Genomic DNA, 20717 nt, shown 5'->3' with positions numbered 1-20717 from the left:
AGATAGTCTTGGTTTGTAGCAAAATATGTTTAATAAACATCTGTGATATTTCTCTGTAAACATCACAAGAAGGTGAATAAGTGAGTGTCTGAAAAGGAGAAGGTCACTGTATTTGTTTATTTGACTTAAAGATTCTATGATTTTTAATAAGTAAGTGTTTTCCACAGAGTTTATCCATGAAAAGTTGCTGTGGGTGGCACCCAAGCTAATATCTAGCACAGGAGTGAAAGCAAGTATCCAAGATGAAAAAGAAAATAGTAGGACCAGTGGTTTTGTAACACATATAAAGAAAGGGCAAGGACTCTCATCTGGTTCATTTTACAGTTTGGGGTTTCATACCCTTCACCAAATGAATGATAGACTAAAATTACTATGTCCTCACAATCGGTTAAATAAAAATATTATTTTATTATGACAATATATTTTTGCACATAATCTAGAATATTTGGCTTTTAGTTTATTAAACCAAACTGAGAATATTCTGGTAGAGTATAAGTTATCCTCCAGATCAGGAATCTGCAAACTTTTTTTGTAAAGGGCCAAATACTAAACATCTTTAGCTACACAGGATATATAGTCTTTGGCACAAATACTCAACCATTGTAGCACGATAGAGTCATAAACTGTTCACCATAGACAATATGTAGATGATTGAGTGTGGCTATGTTCCAATAAAACTTGATTTACAGAAACAGACAGTGGGGACACCTGGGTAGCTCATTCTAAATGTCAGACTTGTGATTTTGGCTCAGGTCATGATCTCACAGTGGTGAGATCAAGCCCCTTGTCTGACTCAATGGGAAGTCTGCTTGAGATTCTCTACCCACCTTGGAGGCCCCCCCACTTGTACCCTCTCTCTCTCAAATAAATAAATCTTAAAAAAAAAGAAAGAAAGAAAGAAAGAAAGAAAGAAAGAAAGAAAGAAAGAAAGAAAGACAGACAAGACAAGCGGTTTGGGCTGATGGGCCACAGTTTTGCCAAAGCTTGCTACGAATTATTTTTTGTTACTATAAACTTAATATAAATTATTTTCAAACAAAAGCAAAGAGGCCCCTCTAGACTTCAGCAATGGCTGAAGAACTTCTGCACTTGGGTCAAGCAATGAGGAGATGGACCCATGACAGGAGAGGCGCTTGAAGAAGCTTGACTTGTAGGAGGGCTCTCTGCAGGCAGAAGGCTGATTCTGCTGATCTTACATCCTAAGATATGTATCCTTTTTCCCTCACTGCCCCTTGGAAAGAGGATGACAAACTTACCACATAGGTCTTTCTTCAATCTCAAGAAACCCTAAATGGGTTTTCCTCGATTCCCAGGGCAGCAAGACTTCTCCCCATCTTCCCTGTCACTAAGGCTGGGGTTTGACCTCCTTCAAAACTATCATGTCTGCTCTGCAGAATAATGACTGTCGCCCCTGTTTGGGACAACTGCCACTACTCTGTTTCAGTGAGAGAACTCACCAACCCCTTCTCCATTGAGTCAAAAGCCCTTGTGTCTTTACTATTGACTCCCCAGGGTTCTTTTTCATCTGCTTTTTTATTGAGATGTTTCTAGATCCCACAGTTGTATTGGATGGTCCTCCTCTCTCTGTAAGGTCAGACCCAAACCCCTTCCCAACAGAAAGAAGACAGCAAGGGGAGGTCTTCTCTGGAAAAACTCCACATTGAGGATATTTCGAGGTTGCGGACTAACTCCTACAGCTGGAGAACCTGCAAGGATTTGACATACCTGCTGGGACCCCATGTTGTACAGAAACAGAAAAACCCCCATTTTCTTCCTCGCCTATCTCTTTACATCTCTTTACATCTTCTGAACCTGTGACTGTGACTGTGCTCTGGTGTCTGCCTCTCCCCACTACTCTACCCGCAGATGGGAGGACACAGGAGCCATTTACCTTTTAGTGAATGGAGAGTTATTGAAAGAACTTAAATTCATATTAAAAATGAAAATATAAATGGGGCAGCATACTAACATAGTAAGGAATGAGTAGGTACATAACAATCAGAAGAAACCAAAAGACAAGGGAAAGGAAAATAAAACAAAAATATAAATGACCTCCCTAACAATTAGAAGAACATTACTAGAGAAAATAGTTGTTTATGCACAGATATCTTTCAACGGGAGACTTTCTACTTGATAAATATCCTATCTGTGACCAATTTTACATCCTGTCCTCTCTGAGAGAAGAGATTTGTTTGTAAAATTGAGAAGAGATCCAAAAAAAATGCAAAACCATTGCAATGGTACATGTCAAACTCGAGAGACAAGAAAGAAACCTTCCCTATTAAGTGGTACAGCAGCAGCAAGTTTTTCCCATGTACGTCCTCACATCCATGTAGATGATGGAATCAAACCCATGCACACAGTGATGACCTCCCCAGGGTCTGGAATCAGTAAATACGGTCTGTGCCTCCTACTTCACACTTCCCCAGCACAGTCATTTGGCCAGTGTTGCTCAGTTACTGCTTACACGGCCATTGGTCTTTTGGAGAGAGAATACTGTGCCAACTTGGAATGTGTTTGCCTGTCTCCTCCCAACCTACTTGCTGTTTAAGACCCTCCTTGACAACAGAGTAAGAGATGGAAATCTCAGGGTCTCTTACCTTCATTCCACAAATTCAAGCTGCCTTGCCTGGAAAGGAAACTACTTGGTTAAAGGAAGCCGGAGATTTAAAAAGGCTTTCCTGACCCACCTCTGCCACCTCTGTTCCCGCCCAGTTATTGTACAGCAAAGGATCTTCACCTGATAAACTGTGTAGTCAAATTACTAAAAGAACAGTAATAAAACGTAACTAAGTGATTTAAAAAAATAAATAGATAAGTAAAAGCTAAAACCTGTATAGAAAGGAAAGGGCTATAATATTTCACCGCAATATTTTAAGTGGTGTTTTATAAAATTGACAAATAGGGTTTGTAACTTTCTGGTATGTGCACATTATCTCACGTTTTAATTAGTTGCCATACGTGGATGAATGCTTAAACATATTGTAGAGTTCTTTTAAAACATTTATTACACAACACATTTAGTTAAATGTCATTTTACTTCAATATATTTAACCACCTTTTCTAAAATCTTTAATGACCTTTAAAGCAAAAATGTCTGAATTTACAATTTTGTATTTTTTAGCGCTGTTTTACATTTATGGATCGGGGCTTTGTATTTAAGATGGTTAACAATTACGTCAGCATGTTCTCCTCTGGTGATCTCAAGGTAAGAACCAAGTGAAGGACTAATTGCTTTCTAAACCACTGGCATTATAAATAAATCTACTAGTCTCTGTGTTTTCCTGCTTAAAACATTAGCCTATCCATCCTCTGCATCAGCAAATAGTTTCTATCCCAATGAGAGGCAGCCTTTTAAAATGGTCCATCTGTTCGTCTCCCACATCCTTTCTTAAAGGGGGACTGTGGAGTGTGGAGTCTGGAATGAACATGTAGGTTTCACTTCTATTTCCTGTGGGCGGTGAAAGGAGTGATACTTTTCAGCTGCAATTATCATAGTCAGGTTTGCTTGGGATTGTCTTGGTTTTAGCACTGAAAGTCTCACTTTTCTGAAATCCTTCAGCCTAGGGAAAAATGGACAGTTGACCCCCTTTCCCAAGTAGGGAGAATGTGTTGGGAGATAGATTGGGAACAATGCTGTCTGGAGAGCAGTGATTCTCAAAGTGTGGTTCCCAGACCAGTGATCCCAGAGCTGACTGTGGCAGGTGGGATTCCAAAATCTATATTACAATAAGGCTTTCAGGTGATTCTTATATTCTTTCAACTTTGAGAACCATTGAGCTATAGTAGGACATATGCTGGAAGGAAATAAGACTGGATATGGGCCAGATCATGAAAGCTGTACCAGTTAAGTCTCTTTGGGTTGCAAGCAACAGAAACTCATGTCAGTTTGAGCAGAGGGAAAGTATTAGAAGCATAAAGGCATCAGTGAAAGAGCTGGAGAGCTGAGCTTGAGAAGGAACAGGAGCCAGGGCACAAGAATAATTGCAAAGGAAGAACCATGTGGCTAAGGCTCACTACTGCTTAAAAAATATCTTGGGACCATTTTCTTCCCCTTAACCCTCTGCTTAAGATTTACATTCCAAAGAGGAAATGTGTGACCAACCTGCTTTGGGTCACATGCCTGCCTCTTAAGGAGGGAAGACCGGTCACCAGAACTAATAGTTCCCCATTAACCTTTGTCCTTTGGGAAGAAGGAAAGTCCCCAAGGGGTAATTTTCTAGGTATTGGGAAAGAATAATGAATGTAGAGAAGCCAAAAATAAATAATGAATCTTCTTATATCCATTCATGCCATGCTTAGGAACCTGAACATTTTGGGCAGTGGAGATTTACTTTTGACTAGGGGAGTTATATGATTATATGCCATTTGGATTTTGAGAATCCAGCTCCCTCTGTATATATTTTTTGAAAGAATATTCTTTGTTAGTGCTCCAATTATGCATGAAATTTGCCGAATATCCTTTTAGATATAATTCCAGGAGGCCTAAATTATTTATTTTTTTCAGAAACCAAACAGAACATACTCAATGAAAAATAATTAACATACAATTTAATTATGCTCTTATTCACTTTGATGCACAAAGGATTAGGTCACATACTATCCTCATTTGAAATGAGAGTATTTTAAATTATTAACTGAAGTTGCCACAAAATATAATTCTAAAATATCCGAGCAAATGGAATATACTTTATTTTGTTGGATGATATTAGTGAATACAATGAATACAACCTAACTGGATCCTAAAAATTGATTACTTAGTCTGCACAATGAGGAAAACAGAATATTTATGAATGGTTAATTGTTCCTGCTTATGTGATTGTTTTTAACACATGTATTAAGCTGCCTTAGACCATGTCTGAATTCCATTAATCACTGTCCTAATCAAAACATGATTGAGAATTCAGGCCTGTTTGCAAGGGCAGGAAAGAGGTGAGATCAAATAATATAGTCTGAGAACAAAAGACCTACAGAGAGATCACGTGGGCCATTATCTTGCTTAGCACTGGATAAGAAGGGTTGATTGCAGTCACCTGTTCTATGAGCTCAGTGTAGTTTTAGAGCTCTGTACCTGTGATGAGACACAAGCCCTCTCAGAATAAACATGGGCTGATAGAAGCTAAAAGAAATGGAAAATACCACTGGGTAAGATCATATCTTCATATCTCTTAGAAGCTCAGAAACAAAAGTACACAAAAGTAACTACATCTTCTTTCTAGGTATAAGATTCAAAGGCAGATTTTTTTATTAACCTTCTTGGTGAGTAAATAAGTCATTTAGTTTGCCTCTTTTTCAGACCTTATGCCAGTATAAATTTGATTTTCTTCAAGAAGTATGTCAGCATGAACACTTTATTCCTTTGTGTCTCCCCATAAGATCAGCAAACATTCCAGGTAATGCCCAGAATTTGCACCAGTTCCTACAAAATGAACATTCAAATTTATTTATTTATTTTTACCTTCATTTATGTGTTGTTTTTTTTCCTACTTCCTTGGTCTTGTTTGTGCCTGAATGATTATAAATCAAAAAATTTTAACCTACAGTAATACTTTTACTCTACTGTCTCCAAAATAAAACTTACTTTTGATTTTGAAAGGCAGAAAATTATGAGGGGGAGAAGTTACACTTTGTGAGTACAAATTCACTTAAAGGTATCAATTAAAGTGTCTAATTATTTAAAATGCAATTCCTCAAAATGAGTTTTATGCAAAAACAAAAAAACTTTTGCCTTGAAAAGGAGAAAAAAAAAAAAAAGGCAGGCAGGAGGGCGTCACTGTAAATACTCAGCATCTGTGGGTTAGAAAGAGCCCCTGATGTCTGTACAGGGAAGAACGGGGTTCCTCGATTCCATATTTGCTAAAGTATAAATGGTCTACAGAAAATGTTTTCATTTATAACTTTATTAATATCTATGTTATATATACCAATATAGATAGATACCAAAATGACCATCACACATCTAGCCATCAGAAGCTAATCGATCATCAAGATTCAAAGAAAACACTAAAATGATTTAAGAACTTAAAATATTCTGCTCCTATTTTGCAATACATGCAAATATGGAATTATTATGTTGGACACCTGAAACCAATATAGTGTTATAGTCAATCATACCTCAAGAAAAGGAGGAAGGAAGGAAGGGGGTGGTGGGATGAAGGATGGAGGGAGGAAAAGAGAGAGGAAAGAGAGAGAGAGGAAGAAAGAGAAAATGCTTTGCTTCTAATGTGTGAGTAAATTATCCACAGGGCACAGTTTTGATATTCATGGAAAGCAGAAACTAAGATAGTAAAGAGCCTCCTCACACGTACTGCAACTTCTACTATATGTATTATACAAAGCTAGTATTTTGGAGGGAAAATAGAGTAAAGTGTGCATAATATTTTGGAGGAAAAATAGGGTAAAGTACATTATCAAGCCTATGAAAGCGTTGTCATTTTATTTTTATTTATTTTTTATGTTTCAAATTTTTATTTAAATTCTAGTTAGTTAGCATATAGTGTAATACTGATTTCAGGAGTAGAACTTAGTGATTCATCACTTACCTACAACACCCAGTGCTTATCACAGGTGCCCTCCTTAATCCCTCTCTCCCATTTAGCTCATCCCCCACCCACCTCCCTCCAGCCACCCTCAGTTTGTTCTCTGTAGTTAAAAGTCTCTTATGGTATGCCATACCATGAAAGTTTCGTCATTTTAATCTTAAATATAAGCTACTGAATTCTATTAAGGAATAAACCTAAGCTATTTAATTAGTTATTCCATTTTTTTCTTATTTACAAAGTACATTTAATTTTAATGTCTTTATAGAAAAAGAGGTAGAAACGTTACTTTCGACTTTTGTTCTGTATTCCTTTTTATTTTATAAACTAGTGCCAAGTTATTATTGGGTGAGACATGATGGTTAAGATACTCAAGAGGAGCAAACCTGTTTTATATTTTAATTCTAATTGTTTACTATTTGTCAGTAGCTCAGGAAACGTCCTAATAGTCTCTTTATAGATCTAATATTATCAACAATGAACATAAAAATATATGTTTTGTGGCATGCAGATTTCTGATAGAAAATAACAGGTGCTCAAGTACAAGGCCAAGAATTAAAATAATTCTGTTCATGGCTTCCTTTTTTAAGGAAACAACCTATGGTATTTGTTTCCAAGAAACAAAACTTTATTGAAGAGTCTTACTTATAGTTTAGGACAATATATTTTAATTTTTCAGTATAAATTACCAATTGTTAATGAATATGGTGTATACCTGAGTATGTGTATATCTAAACTTTTTATTTATTCCCATTAAATCCAGATCCTTTGACACCTTCAGAATCAACTCAAGAGTTACATGCATCAGGTAAATAATTACATTTTATATTACATTATCTAAGCATCAGTAGCCATACCATAATCTGATAATATTGACAGATGCACACACTACATATAATATTGATAGATAATATTGATAGATATACATACTACAAATTTCCAATCTCCAGATGCCAAAAAATAGCCATATGTTTATCATACAATCAAAACAGTCAATAAGCTGACTGAACATTGGTTACAGATAATTAAATGCTTTGCCCACTTCAATTCTTTCTTATTTTATTCTCCAGAGTTTTACTTCTTTTTTTAAATTTCTCAAATCATCTAAAATTTTCTTAGGGTGTATCATAAACAAAATTCCCAGCTATATGCAATAACATGTTTGTTCAGTGTAACTAGCTTCATGTGATATATTTCTGTCAATAAACCACGGTCTGGTTTTTGAGCTCATTTCTCAAGATTGAAATTATCATTTTTACTTGAAATAGATTCATAACTTAGAACAGTCTGGGCAGAACTTTTCTCTAGTCCTAGGCTGGGAATTACAAAGTTGTGTTCTACTTTTGGCTCCTCATGAATACTCACTATTACACAGAGAAATGTTTTTAACCTAACTACGTCCTTGGACCACTATTTCTAGAACTTTCACATTCCCTTTTCTTCCACCTCCAGTGGCATCGTCCTAGACTACAAACCTCCACGTGCTTCATTTTCCCCTAGTCAGTGATGACTGTTATATTTCAGCAGCTCATTACATCTAACGTGTAACCTCTCAGATTCACTGAGATAACCCCTATAAAGGGCTTGGCCTCATGTTGGCACTCAATACGTGTTCTAGAAGTGGGCGCTAGTCCTGTTATTAATTGTTACATTTAGGAAGCACATTGGGCAATTCCAAATAAATCCATACTTAGTGGAAATTTTAAGATTCCAATTTCTCCATAATTCAGGCTCCAGATTTTGCATTCCCTTTGGTGTTCCTCTTCTTGCTCTTTCACATCCTTCAGCCAACTTGTCCTGGTCATTTTTCTTCTACTACGTGGGTCCTCCTACCCCAGGCCAGATGCATCTCACTTCTCCCCTTCCTTCCCCAGGGCCAAACCTCTTGTATTATAGCCCTTATCCCACATTTCCCCCAAGGAATAACTCATTTACATCCTGTTGCCATGTGAACAAATAAATAGGCACAGGTCTGATCTCAAAGCCTTTGGTGACATAATCCTTTCTACACAGAATTCAGTGCCAAATGGTGGAGGGTCCTAGGCACTAGCTAAAGAATTTGTGTTTAGGTCTCTCCATCATCTGGCCCCAAGTGCCCCTCAAGTCTCAATTCCCACCACCCCATCTTGGCTACTGTGCTGACTTGTATGCCCCCAACCTATAATCCCCATACACTGTGCTTTCAGAAATCTGTGCCACCGAAACCCTGTCCCCTGGTCCTCCCAACCTCTTCTCTTTCACCCCCAACCCCCACCACCACTGACTCCTGACCCTCTGCCTCTCCAAACCTTCAACAGCCTCAAAGGCCCATCTCAACATATTCCTTCCAGTCACACCTCCTGATTCTTCCAGACAGAAAATCAATCTTCTCTTTTCAACTCCTGTAACATTGTAGACATAACACTTTTATAGAATTTGACCATGGTCAGTGAATATTATTGGTAGTAGTGTACACACAATACTTCTGGAATGTTCCTCTCTCCCATTTCTCATCTCTGTAGTAAGACTGTATTACTGAATCCTTCCCTGGTGGTGAGAGGGTTGGTAGTTGTTGGATAAATCTTTCTGAATTATAAAGTGATCATTTGATTTTCAAAAACATGATCTCTTTGCTTTCCTCACAAAGATATGCCTGAATATTCAGTCACAAATGAATTTTGCCGCAAACACTTCTTAATTGGAATTCTACTCCGAGAAGTTGGCTTTGCCCTGCAAGAAGACCAAGACATCAGGCACTTAGCTTTAGCTGTCCTAAAAAATTTAATGGCTAAGCATTCATTTGATGATCGATACAGACAACCAGTGAGTGATTTTCTTTTCTCCCTTCCCTAAACACCATTTAATGGCTCACTGCATTAAATGCATAGCAAACCTACAAGTCTGTTGATTTTTATGTGAATAATTTCTTTTGACTACCTTTCCCCCTAGGAGAAGCAGGCCCAGATAGCAAGTTTATACATGCCCCTCTATGGCATGCTTCTGGACAACATGCCAAGGATTTACCTAAAGGACCTGTATCCTTTTACTGTCAACACATCTAATCAGGTGAGTTTATAAAATGGTTCAAATGTTGATTTTAATAAAGAGTTTTCCTGTTTTGTATTTTTGCCCTGGAGAGCTATTTTCCCTCAACTGTGAGCAAACTAAGCATTTCGTGCTAGCCATTTTGAGATGTTGGCATCAATGTCATTTGGTCCACATTGGTCCCTGAAGCCTTCCACCTCATCCATCAATTTCCTCTCTTCTCTGTATCACCTTCCAGTCCTATCCAGTTTTTACCAGGTTCCTCTGTTGCATGCATGGCTCCATCCTCAGCGTGCCGCTCCTCCCTCCCCTGACCTTTCCCCTACATGAGCTTCATGACCACCTGATGTTAGTGTAGCCAAGTGCTTCAGTCACAACCAGGAGTGGCCTCTTTGCCATCCCTCCTCCACTGAGCCACCATAGCGGCTGCACAGCAAGCCACCTGAGATCGGATTCTTCTGTTCACATCCCAGATGAATTAACACACTACGGAGGGCAAGATATTACCACCTCGAAGTTAGGAGCTATGCCTTTGGAAAGCTGTTTAGAGGAAGACCTTGTTCAAATCCCAGTGATACCAGTTTCTAGCAATGTAACCTTAGATAAGTAATCCAGGCTCTTTCAACCTTTACTATCTTCTTTATAGAATGGGATAGAATTACTCCATCACAGGATTCTTATGAGGATTAAATGGTCTAGTAGAAAACACTTATAGAGACTGACACATAGTATTTGGAATTAGTTTTTAGTATTAGTAATATACATAAGATGACCCATGATTATAATGATATGTAATCTATAGCATAATCCATAAAAAATCAGTAGCCATTCCAACCATTTAGTTTATATCTAGAAGGTAGTTTCCACTACATTTTAAAAAAGGAAAAAATCACATAAGAAATCAAGTGGTGACTAGGGGTATGGATTTGTCGAAGAGTATGGTTGTGACTATCCATTTCTACTACCTGCTTTTTCAGAAGACCTTTGCTGGAATATGAAAGGTCAAGTCAAATAGCATCAAACAAAAGCGTAACAAAGAAAGCATGTGTGGGTTTCCAATGTTGAAATATGGCAATTTCCATTAATCTCTTCTGTGCTTGAAATGCAGGGGTCTAGAGACGACCTCAGCACCAATGGAGGATTTCACACCCAGTCAGCTATGAAACATGCAAACTCTGTGGACACATCATTTTCTAAAGATGTTTTAAACTCCATAGCAGGTACTTAAGACCTTTGGGGAACACTTGTGTTTCACTCTCATCCATGTTTACGTCACATATCATCGTGTTTTTTACCCACTCCATAATTCAATGTGCATAATTTCTGTATGTCAAAGTACACTTTAGTTATATAGCTAAAGAGTTTCTTTACCCATTTATTTAAAAACCATCCAGGGGCTTCCTCTTCTACTTAGCATTCAGTTTTTCTTGGCTCAAAGAGCAATCTGCTCAGATGTTAGCAAATTGCTTCATTCTGGAAACAATCTTTAAGTGTTCATTGCGTACAACCTGTAAAATATAATAGCCCATCAATTTCAAAATTTACTTCCAAGAACTGTTTTGGAAATGTCATCTTCAATTCTTATAAACTGTCAAAACTTGAAAGCTTCTTCCCCAAAAGCCACCTTATGAACATTTATTAAAACATTTTTATAAGAGAAACTTTCTTTTAAAAGTTTTTTAAGAAATCAAAGGAACAAGCAGTACTTTATTTCCATTTATAATGGCCTAAATTTTCCTAAATCCTTAAATGCCAGTGTGGTCTTCATGACCATTCTTACAATGTGGCATGTCTTTAATGGCAATTCCAGACTCTGTTATGTCAGCCTTGCCCAACATTGCCACCACCTCCATGCTCCATATCTTTTTGGGTCATCATGTGTGTGCCCATTGCATCTCATTATCATCTGTGTGCTGTGGCTTGTGTTTGCAGCATTTTCATCAATAGCTATTTCTACAGTAAACCATGCTGACTCCAGAGCCTCCTTAGCAAGTCTTGACTCCAACCCAAGCACCAATGAGAAGAGCAGTGAGAAGACTGACAACTGTGAAAAGGTGGGGCTTCTTTCCCAATTATGCAGCACCTTGTGAGTCAGCAGTCTCTCACTCTACCTCAACCCTTCTTGATTCTTCCACTCCTAGGTCCCTAGACCCTTGTCTTTGATAGGATCAACCCTTCGATTTGACAAGTTAGATCAAGCAGAAACCAGGAGTCTTCTCATGTGTTTTCTTCACATTATGAAGACCATTTCGGAGGGTAAGGAGAGCTCTTGAAAATTACAATTTTTTAAAAAGGAAAAAACTTTGAGTTTCCAAGAGTCTCATGCTCCATGGTGTTTCCTTTCAGAGACACTGATTGCCTACTGGCAAAGAGCACCCAGCCCAGAGATATCTGACTTCTTCAGCATCTTGGAGTAAGTTATAGAGTTGATTTGTTAACATTTTTTTCTGAAGCTTCAAAATAGTTTAGTATGCCATCCTTCATTCTAAGGACCCATATGCTAAACTATCTATCACTAGTAATGGATGAAATATTTAAAGAAAATGTAATATTTTTCTTCTAATGTACTTAAATGAATGGTTTGTATAAATAAAAGGGCATGAATGATTAGAATGTGACTTTTTTTTTTCCTTTCCAGTGTTTGTCTTCAAAATTTCAGATACCTAGGGAAACGCAATATAATAAGGTAATAACTTTAAAATTCCAATCGGTTAATCTGGTCTTTTAAAAAAATTATGACAAATAGTGATTTATCCAGTTAGACTTATAGATATATGTTAGAAATCTTCAAATGCACATAAGGATTGTAAGGTTGGCCTCACAGTAGACATAGGAGTTTGATGATTACCCTGTACCCGTAGTAGGTCTAGGACTAGTTAAAGCTGTTAAGAGAATAAAACACAAAACATACCTTTCTGAAAGGAAACCACATTTCCTACATAGTCTGAACTAACTTACCTATCATTTGTATAGATGTAATGTAGAAGATTCTTATTTAAGAAAATACATCCAATGTGAAAAAGTCACAGGAATAAAAGGTACAACATAGGGAATATAGATGAGGTACACTTTTGGTGACTGCCACAAACATACAGACTCGTCAAATCAGTATGTTGTACACCTGAAACTAATATAACACTGTGTGTCAACTATTCTTCAATTAGAAGGAAAGAAAGAAAAAATATAACCTCCAGTAAGCTAAAGAGAAAAATTAATCTGGAATAACTACTGTGTTGACATCCTTTTCTCATGAGAGACCATGAAGCCCCCAGTACCTTAACTAAACCCCCATTTCCCATTGCTGGAAGAAAATATGATTCTGTTTTTCATAGCATGTGAACTTATTTCTTTGTTCAATAATCAACCTGCCAGTTGCCATTCTGTATTTATAAATAAATTACAAATACTGAGCTATGATTAAAACATCAGTTTTCCTTGCAGAAAAATTGCTGCTGCATTTAAATTTGTGCAGTCCACCCAGAACAATGGAACTCTCAAGGGATCTAATCCTTCCTGTCAAGCATCAGGTCCCTTGTCACAATGGTAACATCACATTTGCTTGATATTTGTAATCATATTGTGTGTATAAATGTGTGTATATGTATGTATATATGTATGTATATATGTGTGTATATACATGTGTATGTATGTATATGTGTACACATATATACATATGTATCAATGTATTGTATATATGTATATGCGTGTATATATATGCATAGATACATGGATATGGATGTGTATATGTGTATGGGGTTATGGATGCACACACATGAGCATGCGTGGATGCACACACACATGTGTACATATGCATATACTTCAAACCAAATGCAGATTTCAAGTAACTCTGTGTTTTTCTGAAAAAACTTCTCAGGTACTGCCTGATCTGCCCTGCTAGCTTGTGAAGACCTAAGAGTCAAGGATTATGCTTTATTTATGTGCACTCGGGGCACAATGCCATGCATGGGATGAGGGTTAATAGGTACCTTAATTTAATTGAACCCAAAAAGATGTAATTCCAATATATGACTCGTTTAATGTTTTTTAACCTCCTAGTGACAAAGTAAGATGAGAGGTTGTATCCCCGTTCCTCTCAATAATTGTAATATGTCAGCAGCATCTTTAGAGCTCAAATTGTTTTCTAACGGGTCAAAGGCAGGGAGGATTTAGATGGCTCCATAAGCTTATGGTAGGTTTCCTAGTCATTACACTGATTTGACTAGCATATAGGACCTGGAGTCATCCTTTATTAACCTACCCTGTGGGGAAATTTTGCCCTGAAATCCTACTTTAATTCTCCCCTGGGTCTAGTAAGTAAGAATTCTATGCTAAAATTTTCTCCAGTTTGATTTATTCTTCCCAGAGGTACCATAATAATATATAATAGGAAAATGGCTGTATTTTAGAAAGAATTTTAGAAATAAGAAAGTGGTAAATAACCAATAAATCATGGAGTAAATTTTGCCTCTTCATCCATAAGGCTCCTTAAAGTGGCCCCTTGTGTGAAAGTAAATGAGAAAATGTAATAGGTGTGTTTTGCAAATGGTAATAGAATAGAGAACTATAAACAATGACTTCTTATGTTTAAAGACTATAGTCATGTACCTGAGATCACTGTAGTTTTGTTGATGTTTGGTCAGTTAGATTTCAGGCTTCTTCCTGAATGATCTAGACAGGTCCTAGCCATTCCCACCTCTCTCTTTCCAGAAACCATAATTTTTCCTCCAGAATTTCCATACTAAAATACACTCAAAACCTGGAAATAAACCAGTCCCAAAGGTCCAAGCCATACAGCCTAGGACCCATTATTTCTTGTAGCTTCAGGAATGACCTGGACTCCTCTGGCTCTTGAAAACCAAAGTTAGATCTTCTGGGCCTCAGTCCATCCAAAGCGTTTGATTTGGTCAGAACCAAATGAGCCTTGAAAAGTGTCACCAAGAGAAAACCATTGCCATATCTATAGGCTTGACTCTTCAGGGTTTTTCCTATTGCCAGCTTTCCTCAAAAAAAAAATGTTCTATTATCTTGGCCAAAAGATAGCTTAAATGAAAGTTAAGAATGGGAAATGTTCCTACTTCCACATAACACTGGCTCATTTCCCAGATGGAAGTGCCAAGGAGACATCAAATGAGAGCCACTGCCAGCCATTGTCTTTGGCCTGGAAAGTACCTGCACTCAGGGACCCCTTAGCTCTCTCCCTTACCAGGATGGAATCCCATGAACTTCCCATGGAATCTCATGATTTCATTAAACAGTAATGAATATGCTTGTTCAGATTAAATTCAGTATCTATTATTCTTCTATCATACTTTGGTATTAATTATCCTTCTGAACCTTTTTTTGGTTTAAAAAAACTTCTCCTAAAGTATTCTCAAAACCCCTTTTTATCATGTTATCTATAATCAATATTTTTATGCAACATCTCTATTTAAAAATTTTTTAAATGTTTTACTCAATCTAGAATACTTGATTGAACACCTGTATGTCATATCTCTCGTACATTAACCATTTTTTCCTATTAATTTTCAGGATGCATACCCCGTCCACTCATGAAGGACATAAGCAGCACAGATCACAAACCTTACCTATAATTCGAGGCAAAAATGCACTTTCAAACCCCAAACTCTTACAGATGTTAGACAACACCATATCCAGTAAGTAAACAAGAAATAATAGGAACATGATGGTGATCAGTGTTTCTCTAGATGTGTGGAAAACATGAAATGCATTATAATGTTTCAGAAACGTAGGAAATGTTGGCATGCCACCGAGATTACTGCTTTTCAGGCTTGCTGTAGCCCAGAGAATTTTTTTAAGAGGAGAAAAAATCACCAGAGAAGGGGATTTAAAAAATGTAGTGTCCTTATAAAGAAGAAAGGAAAAAGGCGAATCACTAAGTATAATCTCCTGGGTGTAGCTCTTCTGGTATCAAGTGATTTTGCTATTGTCAGGCTTATGGGGCCTCTCTTAACCAGATTATTGTCTGCTCTTCAAGAAGAACAGAAAGTTGCCCATGTTCTAGAAACAAAATGTGTGACATCTTGAACACAATAATGCACACATTCCAGCTTGTGAATGAGGGAAAATGGACCCGGTGTTTTTTGTACCATGTACATGTTAGTGATTCTGGGCATATGACCAGAGTTACCTGTTTGAAGACATGTGCCTTCACCTATAAATACCTTTAGTGCCTTTAATGGCCATTAATGCACACTGTCCACAGAGACTGCATGTTTAGTCTATTAGTCTGGGAGCATAAAACTTGACCCAGACTGAGAATGAGAGAAATGTGACTCTGTCAGTGCCTGTGTCAATGGAAAAGAATTAAGAACTAATGGTAAATGGATCACTCTCATCTACAGCTGACATATGAAAAGGGAAAACACACTGTATTAGTCAGTTTGAGTTGTTACAAGTTAACAGTCTGGGTGGCTGAAACGACAAACATTTATTTCCCATAGTTCTGGAAAGGTGGGAGGTCCAACGTCAAGGTGCCAACAGATTTGATGTCTGGTGTGAGCCTTCTTCCTGGTTTGCAGACAGCTACCTTCTTGTTGGGTCCTCACATGACAGAGAGATAGGTGATCTTTCTGGGTGTCCCTTTTTATAAGGGCACTAACCCATTCAGGAGGGTTCCACCCTCAAGAGCTAATTACCTCCAAAGATCCCCCTCCAAATACCATCATAGTGGGTTTGGGGCTTTAACATATGAATCAGCGGGGGTGGGGGGGTGGGGGAGACACAAACAGTCTATAGCATCCATTAAAGACTCTGTCTAGAGTTTTGATTCAGCCAATAAGGCAATTGAACAAACAAAAGCACTTTGATTTAATAAATCACTTAACAAAACACCAGTAAACATTGAATATGTTATAATAGAAAAAAGTCCTTTATGGGATACAAAGAATTTTCTTAGACATTTATGCATGTTCTACCTTATATTTTGTAGGCAACTCCAATGAAATAGACATTGTGCACCATGTGGACACAGAGGCCAATATAGCTACAGAGGTTTGCCTGACTATTCTGGACCTGCTATCCCTCTTCACCCAGATTCACCAGGTAAGTTGATTCTAACATCTTCACAACATAAAATGGGAAGTAGAAAAGTCATAGGAAGTCAAGAATCTATTTTTAAAGTATTTTATGAAGTCAACTAACCTTACATAAATCAACATAAGCGTGAGTGGAAAAAAATTTGAAAGATGAGACTCAGAATTTAACAGAAGTTGACTACTGCTCAAATGATATACGTACATACATATGTCACTATTGTCAAATAATAAACATTTTTCCTTGTTCCTCCTGCTTCACTCTCAGGCAAGCCCAGCTAAGGGAAGTGTGATTCTACTTTTTCAGTCTTGAGGGGAGAGACAAATGACAGCTAGACCCAACATCTTTCTGTGTGCTTATTTGTCATCTGTGTAGCTTGGGTGAAATAATACCACTACATACTATTAGAATCACCAGAGTTAAAAAGACTGGCCATACCAATTTTTGGCAAGGGTATAGAAAAACTGGAACTCTCATCCACTGATTATGGGAATGCAGACACTCTAGAAAACAGTATAGCAGTCTAAAACGTTGAAACTGTGTCTGTCATGTGATCAGCCATTCCAATACTGAGAATTTATCCAGGAGAAATAAAAACATTTGGTCACACAAAACTGTGTACACAAATATTCATAGAAGCCTTATTTTTTTTTTAATTTTTTATTTCTTTTCAGTGTAACAGTATTCATTGTTAGAAGCCTTATTTTTAATAAATGCTGAAAACAACCCAAATGTACATCAACAGGTGAATGGATTTTACTAATGGTCATATATCCATACACTAGAATACTGCTCACTCATGTTCAGTGAAAGAAGCCAAACAAAAAGTTTGTATTGTATGTCTCCATTTACATAAAATTTTAGAAATGTGAACTATAGAAATTACATGTCAGCTATACCTCAATAAAGATATTTAAACTATTAGCTCAATCTAATGAACTTATAAATGTTCAGGGTTGAACTTGGAAGAGTTGGATCCACTGAATAAAGTCTGCACCAAACAGAATGATTATGCCAAGAAAGCTCTGCTTTCAGGTGAAATGTCATCATGGGTAATAGGAAAAGCAAAAACCATATTTTAATTATTTATTACTCAGTGACAATGTCAGTCAAATCTCAGACATCACAAAGGCCTTATCAAAGCCGACGAGGACCTGCCTCTCTGAGACCTCATCTGTGACCTCAACTTTTACACTTCTCCTCATCTCACCCCATGCCCCACGCTCAGGCTGCTCTGCTTTTTTTTTCTTTTCAACCTTGAACTAATAAACTTCTTCTCAACTCATGTCCTGGGTACTATCTGTTTCTCTCTCACTAAACAGTCCCTTCAGATCTGCCCATAACCAATTCCTTTAGTTCACATATCAGTTCATTCATTTAAAAGGTCTTGACTAACTATCCTGTCTAGAGTAGTGCTATCCCCAAAGTAATTACTTTTTATTATATCCTATCATTCTGCTCTATTTTCTTATTTCATGATTTTTTTAGTCACTGCTGTATAAGTTTCAGTGGGAACATAGGTCTTATCACCTTATTCACTACAATTTCCGGCACTTAGAATTGTGCCTACCACATAGTAGGTTCACAATAAATATCTCTCAAAAGAAAACAGTTGTCCTTTCACTCATCCTAAATAACTTCTTTGTTAAATTTCCAGAGACAGCTCCAACAATCTGAATGTCAAAATTCAATGATGAAGAGGGTCTTTGACACCTACATGCTCTTTTTCCAAGTCAACCAGTCAGCCACAGCACTGAAGCATGTGTTTGCCTCCCTGAGATTGTTTGTATGCAAGGTAAGCGTTCTCTTGGTTCCAGTGAAAGCTCAGGGAAGGATGATGATAAATGCATATTAATCCTGACATCTCTCAGTATGGAGGAAAGGATCCCTGTGTTTCGACAATGTTGGATGAATAGAAACCATTTCAAAGTTCTTAATCTCTAGTTCTGGGTTGTCACTGGTTATTGATGCATGGGAGACTTACAATGTAAAGAATGATTATTTCTAGGGGAAAAAATATTAATATAGACTTAAATAAATACAATTCTATCCCTTCCACTTGCAGATGGAAGAAAAAGACAAGGTTAAAAAAAAGGTGGATTTTGTTCTAAGGAATTCTGAAATTGAACATAAACAGAGCGACATGAAAGCATGGTCCACCCTTAACGAGTCCTTCTATTTCCATAGTTTCCTTCAGCATTCTTTCAGGGGCCAGCCGACCTGTGTGGATCATTCTGCTATGAAGTCCTGAAATGCTGTAACCACAGGTCACGGTCAACGCAGACTGAAGCATCAGCACTTCTGTACTTTTTCATGAGGAAGAATTTTGAATTTAACAAGCAGAAGTCAATTGTCCGGTCTCACTTACAAGTAAGTGCTGTCAAGTTTCATTAATGCTGTTTTGAAAACCACTCATCTGTTCCAGCACTGATCAAAGCCTCCTGGCTGCAAGGCAAAAGCTACCAACTCCTCTACCAGACCCCTCCTTGAAGACACTTGGCACAGTCAACTCTCACTCAGAGGAAGAGGGCAGAAATCAACAAAGTCCGTAACTCCACTTGGACTTTTTCTTTCTTCTGCCAGGGAAAAGAATAAAATAGAATACACAACTCGGGAGACCAAGGCTATCTCTAGAATGCCAAACCCCACCAGATTCTCCTCACAGAAATGTCTTTCTTTAAGGCAACCCAAGATTCCTGCAACCTTCTTATATAAATATCTAAAATTATAGGAAACGCCCTAGATGACATGACCTTCTAAAAATTTAATGCATAAAGATGCTACTCTTGGGACCCACAAGGAGAAATCAAAGATGCATTCATCCAGTCCAATGGATTTCTTTAAAATTACTATTTCTCAGTTATCACTTTTGAAGTTCCATTGTTCTTTTCTCTTCTAGCTCATCAAGGCCGTAAGCCAGTTAATAGCTGACGCTGGGATTGGAGGCTCTCGGTTTCAACATTCCCTTGCAATTACCAATAATTTTGCCAATGGAGACAAGCAGATGAAAGTAAGAAATGCTTTGTGGGCATTTTCAAAGACTTAGGAATAAAACTAAACTGAATTCTTTTGTGAAATATCAAAATCATTAAAAAATACAAGGTCTGTATTTTGTTTATTGAGACTTGAACTGAGTGCTAACATTGAGTTTACTTGTTTGAATTAATAATCAGTTCTAACACTGGCAGTCTGTCATCTGTTAAGTGGAATTTGCAAGATGTGTGATTGAATGGGATATAACAAGAAAACTAACCACAAACATCCAGAAATACAGTCATTTTCTTATAATCTTACTCTTGGCCAAATTTATTGAATCATTCTTTAAGAAATTTCAAAAGTCTTCTTCTTTAGTTATAGTACTGAGAAGTCCAGGGATAGAGTCCAGGGCATGGCTGATCCCAGGGATTAAAACAATGTTTCAACATTAATTTGAAAGGATAGCTGTACCCCCATGTTCATAGCAGCATTATTTACAATAGCCCAGGCATGGAAACAAGCTAAGGGTCCATCAGTGAATGAATGGATAATGCAGTCGTGGTGTATATATTCAATGGAATAGCATTCAGCCATAAAAACTGAGGAAATCTTACCATTTATGACAACATGGATAGACATTATGTTAAGTGAAATAAGTCAGACAAAAAAGACAAATACTGTATGATCTCATTATGTGTATCTTAACACTTATGTGTAATCTTAATAACAACAACAACAACAACAACAACAAAAAAAAAACCTGAAAATCATGGAAAAAGAAATCAGACCTGTGGTTATCAGAGGCAGGTGGTGGGGAGTGGGGAAACTGGGGGAGGGTGGTCAACAGATACAAACTTCTCATTGTAGGATAGATAAGAACTAGGGATGTCAGGTACAACATGATGACCATAGCTAACACTGGCCTATGCTATACAGAAAAGTTAGCTTAGAGAGAAAATCCTGTGTTGTCATCATAAGGGGATTTTCTTTTCCTTTTTCCTTTTTATTCTTCTTCCTCCGTATTTCATCTACATGAGAAGATGGTTGTGAGCTGAACTTATTGTGGTACTCATTTCCCGATATATATATATATATATATATATATATATATATATATATATATAT

At 37.3% G+C, this 20717-nt stretch overlaps 1 protein-coding gene across 12 annotated transcripts in view; it reads left to right on the top strand.

The window, feature by feature from the left end:
• DOCK10 (dedicator of cytokinesis 10) overlaps window positions 1-20717 on the top strand; it is a 263090-nt gene that overhangs the window by 216055 nt on the left and 26318 nt on the right. For 10 of the 12 annotated variants that reach the window (XM_032857354.1, XM_032857356.1, XM_032857358.1 and 7 more), the window contains exons 29-44: window positions 3125-3208; window positions 5297-5393; window positions 7303-7347; window positions 9166-9341; window positions 9468-9584; window positions 10672-10783; window positions 11496-11617; window positions 11705-11819; window positions 11910-11976; window positions 12202-12249; window positions 13005-13106; window positions 15093-15217; window positions 16513-16625; window positions 18274-18411; window positions 18804-18986; window positions 19516-19626. In XM_032857354.1, coding sequence (XP_032713245.1) covers window positions 3125-3208; window positions 5297-5393; window positions 7303-7347; window positions 9166-9341; window positions 9468-9584; window positions 10672-10783; window positions 11496-11617; window positions 11705-11819; window positions 11910-11976; window positions 12202-12249; window positions 13005-13106; window positions 15093-15217; window positions 16513-16625; window positions 18274-18411; window positions 18804-18986; window positions 19516-19626 — 1755 coding nt within the window. The remainder of the gene's footprint in view (window positions 1-3124; window positions 3209-5296; window positions 5394-7302; window positions 7348-9165; window positions 9342-9467; window positions 9585-10671; window positions 10784-11495; window positions 11618-11704; window positions 11820-11909; window positions 11977-12201; window positions 12250-13004; window positions 13107-15092; window positions 15218-16512; window positions 16626-18273; window positions 18412-18803; window positions 18987-19515; window positions 19627-20717) is intronic. The other 2 variants (XM_032857353.1, XM_032857360.1) reach the window with 1 other exon arrangement.

This window comes from Lontra canadensis, unplaced genomic scaffold (genome assembly GCF_010015895.1).
Source record: "Lontra canadensis isolate GAN:19392208 unplaced genomic scaffold, GSC_riverotter_1.0 scaffold13, whole genome shotgun sequence".
NCBI lineage: Eukaryota > Metazoa > Chordata > Mammalia > Carnivora > Mustelidae > Lontra > Lontra canadensis.
This window is presented reverse-complemented; position numbering and strand designations above follow the sequence as displayed.